At 61.0% G+C, this 10,311-nt stretch overlaps 1 protein-coding gene across 1 annotated transcript in view; it reads left to right on the top strand.

The window, feature by feature from the left end:
- The first annotated feature begins 2,425 nt into the window (after positions 1-2,425).
- Positions 2,426-10,311, top strand: part of LOC113256843 (cadherin EGF LAG seven-pass G-type receptor 3) — a 36,558-nt gene continuing 28,672 nt past the window's right edge. Inside the window, exons 1-6 of the mRNA XM_057312072.1 lie at positions 2,426-6,173; positions 7,665-8,315; positions 8,691-8,916; positions 9,232-9,347; positions 9,770-9,858; positions 9,966-10,123. Coding sequence (XP_057168055.1) covers positions 2,426-6,173; positions 7,665-8,315; positions 8,691-8,916; positions 9,232-9,347; positions 9,770-9,858; positions 9,966-10,123 — 4,988 coding nt within the window. The remainder of the gene's footprint in view (positions 6,174-7,664; positions 8,316-8,690; positions 8,917-9,231; positions 9,348-9,769; positions 9,859-9,965; positions 10,124-10,311) is intronic.

Here is a 10,311-nt window from a genome sequence, read left to right as displayed (position 1 = left end):
AGCTTAGAGCTGGAAAGACAAGACAGAGGATGAACCGTAGAGATCTTGCTATGTTCCTAGGAAGTAGGGGCAGGTCTGGAGTTGAAGGGAGAAACTATCACCAATACTTGGTTTCCGTCTTTGCGGGGGCACATTAAGAAGCTGCCGCTGGGGGTGGGGCGCGGAGGTGAGTGCACGTGGGGAGCGGGAGGCCTCCACGGTACAGCAGCCAGAGAGGATAGCAGTGGAGGCAGGAACAGTAGGGCGCGACACGGATAGCCACCGCAGTCACACCGCGAGCCAGGGATATTAAGAAGTCTAGGTCTTGCTCTCCACAGGAGGATCCGCTGAAGCCACCGCTAGCCCTAGTGAAGACAGCAGAGCTTATTTCCCTCCGCCGGCGGTTCTTTACGCCTCTGCATATGCCCACGTAGCCTCCAAGAGCTAGGATGGCTCCTCCTTCCCTCGCAGCGGCAGACTTCCTCTTGGTTATTTGAGGCTCTGCTCAAGCATTTTCTCTAGCGGGAAGCCGTCCCAGATCGCTAAGTTGGCTGAGGCACCTCCTCCGGGACCCTAGCACCCTTCCCCCTAGCGTTCCGCCTGCCTCCCTCCTTGGCTGGTGTTAAGTTTTGTGCCCTGAATTCGCTAGATCGTGGACCCGGAGGGCGAACGTGCAGCCAAAACCTCGTTCTCGGCCTCGCCCCTCCAGCCCCTCCACGGACTGGGCCCCCATCCAGCCGAGTTCCGCCTTCAGCCGCGCACCAGATGCTCCACCCTCACGCCGAGTGGAACCCAGACAACACACCCGGCGCAAATCTCCGACTTTTGAGGAATCCTCAGATTCTGGAGCCCACTGGCCGGCTCTCCGTAGGCAGACAGAGCGCTCGGGAGGTGGAGTCCACGGGAACCCCACCTCCCGGAAGCGAAGAAGTCAAGAGGCCAAAGGATGTGCCGTCTGATTGGTTGATGATGATGTCATAGGTACCGTCGGTGTGGGCCCGAGGCCTTAGCCAGGAGTTTTCCGTTAGTTCCTAGGAGGAGCCGCGCCCCTTGGAGCGTTCTGGGATCCAGCCCTAAACCCCTCCTCGGTCCCGGGACGCCCGCGCCCTTCACACAACACGCTGCAGGGCGTTGCCGCTGCTGCCTTTGCCGGCGCGACCGTAGAAAGCCTCCAGGATGATCTCTCCCGGCCAGCCTGGAAGCCACAGAACCCTCCCCTCAGACAATGAGTCCGCCGTCGGGGGCGGAGCCTCCCATTGTGCCAATAGTTCTCCCTCAACCCCGTGTCGTCTTCTGTGACGTCCATTCCGCCGTGTCTGCCCATTGGCCAGCTGGTACCGATTGGCGCCTGGAGTTGCTCAGCGCTGGGAGAACTATAATGAATCGTGGGAGGAAGGTTGAGCTTCCGCTAGTCCCTTCAAGGGGTTAAGGGACGCGGTCGTGGCGGGCGAGGGGCGGGGATCCGAGGAAGCCGTGGCAGTAGCCCTGTGGCAACGTCGGGCTCCAGTGGCATCCCAGAGCACTCGAGACCTGCGGCCTGGAAGAGGGTGTAGCCTTCAGTGGAGGGGTCCCCAGAGCGGGAGACTGCTGGGATCCAGCAAGGCAGAGAGAGTTTGGTCTCTACTCACGCCTTGGGGTCACCTCCAGTCCCTGCTCTGCAGAGACGCTCCAAAAAGGCAGATGGTCGCGACATGTGTCATGAGTTAAAATTCAATGATCGAGGAGTTCAAGCTATTAACTTTGGGTCTGGCGTCCCAGGTCCTCATCCAGTCAACGTCCCTTCCACCCCCAGGATTCCACATGGTACCCATGCCAAGAGTCAGGAGAACGCTCTCTGCACGTCATGGGCACCAAATTTTCAGGCCAAAATCCCGGACGGATTTCGGAACTGGTGCTCAGGAAGGGGGACAAAAGACCTGCAAGCAGAAGAAAGGATGGGAGATGTAGCTGGGACCGCGCCTAGAAGGGGGAAGGCGGGTGAGGGCGGTGGCTCAAAGCAAGGGGGGTGGATCGAGGGGCGGCGAACCTCCTAGCCCTGTTCAGCACCTCGGGCAGCAGTTATGCTTTGCCCTCAACAAAGATGGCGAAAACAGCTTCAGTGATCAGAGTCGGCATGCGCGACGGGCTGTACCACCGGATTTGGGCCTTCGGGGCGGAGGTGGAACGAACCATCGCTGAGGCCGGGAGCCATGTTGGAGCGGCGGGAGGCGACAGCAGCTTCGGGGATGCTGTGGTGGGGGCGGCAAAAGCCGGAGCCGCACGCCAAAGGGGTTCTGGCCGCGGAGTAGATGGTGCCCAGAGGGCGGAGGCGGCGCGGAGCGACAGGCCGAGAGGCGGGGGACCGGGGCGGCGGCAGGGGCCCGGGAGGGGGCCCGAGCGGCGGGGCGGGCCCAAGGCCCGGACCGAGGCGAGGGGCGGTGGAGGCCGTGTGGGGAGGCGGGGGGTGATGGCGAGGCGGCCGCCGTGGTGGAGTCTCAGGGGGCCGACGACCCCACTACTCCTGCTCCTTCTCCTCCTCTCTTTGTTCCCTCTCAGCCGGGAGGAGCTGGGGGTCGACGGGGGCCAAGGCTGGGACCCAGAAGTAGCTGCCGCTACGGGGCCAGGGGCGCGGACCGGTGGCGGAGCCTTAGCTCTTTGTCCCGAGACGCCCGGGGTCCAGGAGGATGGAGAGCCTGGTCTGGGAGTTAGGGAGCCTGTCTTCGTGGGGCCCCGAGAGGGAAGGCAAAGCGCCCAGCGTGGTCGAGGGCCCCCTGAGCAGCCGGACGCGGGGCTGGGGGCAAAATATGGGGTCCAGGCATTAAACAGCCGCGGGCGAGAAACAGGACAGGGACCAGGGTCTCTGTTATGCTGGCGCGCGGAGGTCTCCTCTTGCAGGCAGTCAGGACCCTTGCGAAGAGATAGTCTGTCTCCAGAGGCTCTGTCCCCAGGGGTCCCGAGCCTGGAGACCAACTCGCCCTTCCCTTCCGACCTTCTGGTTCGGCCCCGTGGTTACAAGCTGGTGTCTTCCCAGAGGAATGCTGGGAGAGGCACCCCCAAAAAAGTGGGAACCATGCGCTGCTGCGGGGGATTGTGGGCGCCGAAGCGCAGGGGTCAGGGCGAGAGAACTGCGACATCTCGAGCAGAGAGGACAGCCTCCCATCCGGACTGTACCCCCAGGGCTGCGGGATCTGGCCCTGGGCTGGATTCAGCACCGCGCACAGAGAGGACAGCTCCCGCTCCTGGTTCAGCACCGCGCGAGTCTCGGACAGCTCCCGAGCCGACGCCCGAGCGCATGCGCTCGCGTAGTCTCTTCCGCCGCCGCTTCCTCCCGCAGCGCCCGGGGCCGCGCCCCCCGGGGTTCCCGGCTCAGCCAAGAGTCTGGAGAATATCCCCAGCAAGCAGGGTCCGCCGCCGTCGCGCTGCGAACCGCCACCCGCAGTTTCCTCAGTACAACTATCAGGCGCTAGTGCCAGAGAACGAGGCGGCGGGCACCGCGGTGCTACGCGTAGCGGCGCAGGACCCGGACGCAGGCGAGGCCGGACGCCTAGTTTACTCTCTGGCTGCGCTCATGAACAGCCGCTCGCTGGAGCTGTTCAGCATTGACCCACTGAGCGGCCTCATCCGTACAGAGGCTGCTCTAGACCGCGAGAGCATGGAGCGGCACTACCTGCGCGTGACGGCGCAGGACCACGGCTCGCCGCGCCTCTCGGCCACCACCATGGTGGCCGTTACAGTGGCCGACCGCAACGACCACTCGCCGGTGTTCGAGCAGGCGCAATACCGGGAGACGCTTCGCGAGAACGTGGAGGAGGGCTACCCCATTCTTCAGTTGCGTGCCACAGACGGAGACGCGCCCCCCAACGCCAATCTGCGTTACCGCTTCGTGGGGCCGCCAGCTGCGCGCGCCGCTGCCTCCGCTGCCTTCGAGATTGATCCGCGGTCTGGCCTCATAAGCACCAACGGTCGCGTGGACCGCGAACACATGGAAAGCTACGAGCTGGTGGTAGAGGCCAGCGACCAGGGCCAAGAGCCCGGGCCGCGCTCCGCAACTGTGCGTGTGCACATCACTGTGCTGGATGAGAACGACAACGCGCCCCAGTTCAGCGAGAAGCGCTACGTGGCGCAGGTGCGCGAGGATGTGCGCCCTCACACGGTGGTACTACGCGTCACAGCCACTGACCGGGACAAGGATGCCAACGGACTGGTGCACTACAACATTATCAGCGGCAACAGTCGTGGTCATTTCGCAATTGACAGCCTCACGGGCGAGATCCAGGTGGTGGCACCTCTGGACTTTGAGGCAGAGCGAGAGTATGCCTTGCGCATCCGGGCGCAAGATGCAGGCCGGCCACCACTGTCCAACAACACAGGCCTGGCCAGCATCCAGGTAGTGGACATCAATGACCATACACCTATCTTTGTCAGCACACCCTTCCAGGTCTCTGTACTGGAAAATGCACCCCTGGGCCATTCGGTCATCCACATTCAGGCAGTGGATGCGGACCATGGGGAGAATGCCAGATTGGAGTACTCCCTAACTGGTGTGGCACCTGATATGCCCTTTGTGATAAACAGTGCCACTGGCTGGGTCTCTGTGAGTGGTCCCCTGGACCGTGAGTCTGTGGAGCATTATTTCTTTGGTGTGGAGGCCCGAGACCATGGCATACCCCCACTCTCGGCCTCAGCCAGTGTCACAGTAACTGTGCTAGATGTTAATGACAATCGGCCTGAGTTTACAATGAAGGACTACCACCTACGGCTGAATGAGGACGCAGCTGTGGGCACCACAGTGGTCAGTGTGACCGCTGTAGATCGTGATGCCAACAGTGCCATCAGCTACCAGATCACAGGCGGCAACACCCGGAATCGCTTTGCCATCAGCACCCAGGGGGGTGTAGGTCTGGTGACACTGGCTCTGCCACTGGACTACAAGCAGGAACGCTACTTCAAGCTGGTGCTAACCGCTTCGGACCGTGCCCTTCATGATCACTGCTATGTGCACATCAACATCACAGATGCCAACACTCACCGGCCTGTCTTTCAAAGTGCCCACTACTCCGTGAGTGTGAATGAGGATCGGCCAGTGGGTAGCACGGTGGTGGTCATCAGTGCCTCTGATGATGATGTGGGGGAGAATGCTCGTATCACCTATCTCCTGGAGGACAACCTGCCCCAGTTCCGAATTGATGCAGATTCAGGGGCCATTACACTACAGGCTCCACTGGACTATGAGGACCAGGTGACCTACACACTGGCTATCACTGCTCGGGACAACGGCATTCCACAGAAGGCAGACACCACTTATGTGGAGGTGATGGTCAATGATGTGAATGATAACGCTCCACAGTTTGTGGCTTCCCACTACACAGGGTTGGTATCTGAGGATGCCCCACCTTTCACCAGTGTCCTGCAGATCTCAGCCACTGACCGGGACGCTCATGCCAATGGCCGGGTCCAGTACACCTTCCAGAATGGGGAAGATGGGGATGGAGATTTTACCATTGAGCCCACCTCTGGTATTGTCCGCACAGTGAGGCGGCTGGATCGGGAGGCAGTGCCGGTATATGAACTTACTGCCTACGCAGTAGACCGAGGTGTGCCCCCACTGCGAACTCCAGTCAGCATCCAGGTGACGGTGCAGGATGTAAACGACAACGCACCTGTCTTCCCAGCTGAGGAGTTTGAGGTGCGAGTGAAGGAAAACAGCATTGTGGGCTCCGTGGTGGCTCAGATTACTGCAGTAGACCCTGATGAAGGCCCCAATGCCCATATAATGTACCAGATTGTGGAGGGGAACATCCCTGAGCTGTTCCAAATGGACATCTTCTCTGGAGAGTTGACTGCACTCATTGACCTGGACTATGAGGCTCGCCAGGAATATGTGATTGTGGTGCAGGCCACATCTGCCCCTCTGGTCAGTCGGGCCACTGTGCACGTCCGCCTGGTTGACCAGAATGACAACAGCCCTGTGCTCAACAACTTCCAGATCCTCTTCAACAACTACGTATCCAACCGCTCAGACACCTTCCCCTCAGGCGTTATTGGACGCATCCCAGCTTATGACCCTGATGTCTCTGACCACCTTTCCTACTCTTTTGAGCGGGGCAATGAGCTGCAGCTGCTGGTGGTCAACCAGACCAGTGGGGAGCTTCGACTCAGCCGCAAGCTAGACAACAACCGCCCACTGGTGGCTTCCATGTTGGTGACTGTCACAGGTAAGGGGAGGGGTGGGGATAGGCAAGTGACCCAGTGACCTCAACCTGTCAGGGCCTCAGGGGCTCCACAGGGCATCAAACCAAAGAAGGATTCCCAGGCCTTCCAAGAATCCCTTAAGTGCTGAGTTCCTGCACCTCACAGGATCTGCCGTAGGCTTCACAGGTTAGGTTCACATAGTCTCTGCTTAGGGTCTTGGGTAGACTCCACAGAACCCCAAAGATTCTAGGACATCTGCAGACCCCATAAAGACTGTATGAACTGTCTACTACACTAGAGATAGTGCCCCCACCCCCAAAAGGCTGCAGGTCCTGGGTTAATGCTCTGGAGGTCACAGGAAAAGCCAATATGGGCCAGTCAGCCCACACCACACCCTTGTTCAGATGAAGCATTACTTTGGGTCCAATCTGACCTTCACTTTTACGGGGGAGGTAGGCCAATAGTTTAGTAGTCAAAAACAGCAGCTTACTCTGGCAGCTGCAGACAAAGAGTGGGCCCACATTGGCCTGGCTGCTATCTAAGGGACTGAGTCCCTGCCCTTCCGGAAAATGTCCAGAGGCTCACCTCCCTCTTTCCCACCTCCCAAGCCCCAGACTTCCACAAACACTCCCTCATAGGCAGGTGCAGGTGGGAGAGCCTCTTGCAACTCTGTCTACTGCTCCAGAGGTTGGGAGCTAGGCTTCAATTGGTGTTCATTCCCCAGTTCTGGAGCATGGGCTCCTGGCTCTGCCAAAGAAGGAGCAGCCTTCATTTATCCCTCAGTTCACTCAACAACCAATCCTTATTGGCCATTCAATGTGTACTAGAGCCTGGGGACAAGGGATATCAGCACCTCATTCTCATTTTGAGAGGTGGCCACTGAGATCACGGGACCCGGGTCTGGTGTAATGGGCAGCTTTCTGACCCAAGAATGCTGAGGAGGGCGTGGGTGGTCAGGGTCCAAGACCTTCCTGAGGAGAGGGAGCTTGCTGAGCCAGGGTTCTGTGGGGTGGGGCTGAGTGGCACCCTTTTAGTGCCATGGGAAACCAGTTTGCTGACCAGAGATAGGGGATGGGTAATCCTTGATCTAGAACCCCATTTGAGGGGATGTTTTGCTGGTTATGCAATGCCTGAGGATAGGGGTGGGTTGTCAGGGGCCCTGGCTCCTCTTTAAGTTCTGAGTGAGGGTGTCTTGCTGACCATGATAACCCGGGGGGGGGGGGAGGGTGGGTTACTGACCACTTAGGGACCTTCTTGTGTGCTGTTGGATGAATGGCTTACTGACCCATAGGCTGGCTTAGATCTCTGCTGGTGTTGGAGGGAGGGGAGAGGAAGCAGCAACTTTGAACCTTGATGCTGGTGGTCACAAGCCCCAGACCCCCTGTGTCCTGGCAAGGTCAGCCTGCTGACTCAGGTGCTGGGGGTCTAGGTATTCATTGACCCCAGCCCTCTGAGTCCTGGGGAGGGGCAGCCGCTGACTCCAGACTGACCTCTGTCCCTACCCCCACCCGCAGATGGGCTGCACAGCGTGACGGCGCAGTGTGTGCTGCGCGTGGTCATCATCACGGAGGAGCTGCTGGCCAACAGCCTGACCGTACGCCTCGAGAACATGTGGCAGGAGCGCTTCCTGTCACCACTGCTGGGCCACTTCCTGGAGGGCGTGGCCGCGGTGCTTGCCACACCCGCGGAGGACGTCTTCATTTTCAATATCCAGAACGACACGGACGTGGGGGGCACCGTGCTCAATGTGAGCTTCTCGGCGCTGGCGCCACGCGGGGCCGGGGCGGGCGCTGCGGGTCCCTGGTTCAGCTCCGAGGAGCTGCAAGAGCAGTTATACGTGCGCCGCGCGGCCCTTGCCGCCCGCTCGCTCCTGGAAGTGCTGCCCTTCGACGACAACGTGTGCCTGCGCGAGCCCTGTGAGAACTACATGAAGTGCGTGTCGGTGCTGCGCTTTGACTCGTCCGCGCCCTTCCTGGCCTCGGCCTCCACGCTCTTCCGACCCATCCAGCCCATCGCAGGCCTGCGCTGCCGCTGCCCTCCCGGCTTCACCGGAGACTTCTGCGAGACAGAGCTAGACCTCTGCTACTCCAACCCGTGCCGGAACGGCGGCGCCTGCGCGCGGCGCGAGGGAGGCTACACCTGCGTGTGCCGCCCGCGCTTCACAGGTGGGCAGGCTGCGGGGCTGGGGCGCCTTGGGCAGAGCGTGGGGGCGAGTGAGGATGCAGCGTCAGTCTTGAGCCTACCGGGGTCGAGTGGGCGCGGTTCGGGCGAGGCGGTAGAGCCCGGCGGTGCAGGAGCATAAGGCCCTGAAGGAAGAGAGAGAGGCCTGGACAGGACTGAGGCTGTGAAGGGGGCGTGTCCGTAGAAGGGGGCGGGCCTTGTGGGCGGGGCCGGGGCCGCGGGAGCGTGGGGGCGGGGCCAGGCTGACAGGTGGCGTGCCCACAGGGAGCTCGCCCTTTGGGCGGGGGGGGAGTCCTTGGAGGGGCGGGCCCCGCTGGAGTCCGCGCAGGCGGTGACCTCCGGCCGCGTTTTGACCGTAGGAGAAGACTGCGAGCTGGACACGGAGGCCGGACGCTGCGTCCCCGGCGTCTGCCGCAACGGGGGCACCTGTGCCGACGGGCCCGACGGCGGTTTCCGCTGCCAGTGCCCGGCTGGCGGCGCCTTCGAGGGCCCGCGCTGCGAGGTGGCGGCGCGCTTCTTCCCTCCCAGTTCGTTTGTCATGTTCCGCGGCCTGCGACAGCGCTTCCACCTCACGCTGTCCCTCTCGTAGGTGCTCGCCCGGTATATCTGCGCGCCTCCACGTCGTCCCTCCATGACCCTACGCCGTCCATGATCCTGACTCAGATTCCCAGCTGACCTACCCTGATGTCCCACAGGACACTGCCCCCTCCCCAGATGCCCCACCTGGGTGTCTCGGAACATCACTGTCCCTGACGTCCTGCACTGTCCCTGACATCACGGCATCCTTTCTCATCACTTCCTGCCCCATCCGAGCCTGTGCGGGCGCCCCGCGAAACTTCTGTCGAGGGGTGGTGGTTGCCAGGTGTCCTGCTCATGACGCTCCCTGTCCACCCCACCCAGGTTCGCAACGGTGCAGCCAAGTGGGCTGCTCTTCTACAACGGGCGCCTGAACGAGAAGCACGACTTCCTGGCCCTGGAGCTCGTGGCCGGGCAAGTGCGGCTTACATATTCCACGGGTGGGTGCTCCCGTGGATGTGTGTGTGGGCGAGTGTACATGCGTGGGTGAGATGGCTCGGGGGTATAAGCCTCAAGTCCCCTCGGGTTTGCCTCACTGCACCCCTAAATACCTACTTCCATACCAAGCAGACATCAGTGAGGATCTGACCCTCCTACGCATTCCCTGGGGGAAGGTCCATCTCTCCAAGAAGTGTGTGCTTCTCCTATCTGTCCAGAAGTGTGTCCTATCTCCTGTCTCTCCTATCTGTCTCCTTTCTGGCACTCTGGTCGAGCCAGTTTGGTCACCAGTGGATGGGACTGACCTGATGTATCCAGGACCGTATGCTACATTCTGGGAGTAGCTGCATTTTTATGACTGGGATGGGGAGGGCGAGGCAACTAGGCAGCTCCAGACAACCTTCCACATGTATCCTCCCCACAGGTGAGTCCAACACAGTGGTCAGCCCTACAGTTCCAGGGGGCCTGAGTGACGGACAGTGGCACACCGTGCATCTGAGATACTACAACAAGGTGGGCACCACCCTTGGCATGGGAGTGTGAGGGGAGCTGGGAGGCCAGATTCTGCCTCTCCGGGGTCACCCTGGGGGTCCTGTTGAGTGGTATGCCTGGGTCTCTAGCCCCGGACAGATGCCCTGGGAGGTGCTCAGGGCCCCTCCAAGGACAAGGTGGCTGTGCTGAGTGTGGATGACTGCGACGTGGCGGTGGCTCTGCAGTTCGGTGCTGAGATTGGCAACTACTCATGTGCGGCTGCTGGCGTGCAAACAAGCTCCAAGAAGTGAGACCCCAGCCCCTCATCCCCATGCCCTCTGCCTGCCAGAGCCCACCCCAACCTTTCACATATCCCACTCCCCACCCCAGCCCACCAAACTCCCCATCCTTCCCCATATCACCATTTCCCTCTCCCCATTAGGACACTGAAACCCCACCTCACCTAGCTCCATCCCTGTATTCTACCCCAGACTC

The sequence above is a fragment of the Ursus arctos genome, unplaced genomic scaffold, assembly GCF_023065955.2.
Source record: "Ursus arctos isolate Adak ecotype North America unplaced genomic scaffold, UrsArc2.0 scaffold_14, whole genome shotgun sequence".
Lineage (NCBI taxonomy): Eukaryota > Metazoa > Chordata > Mammalia > Carnivora > Ursidae > Ursus > Ursus arctos.
The sequence above is the reverse complement of the archived record's forward strand: the minus strand, read 5'-3'. Positions and strand labels throughout refer to the sequence as shown.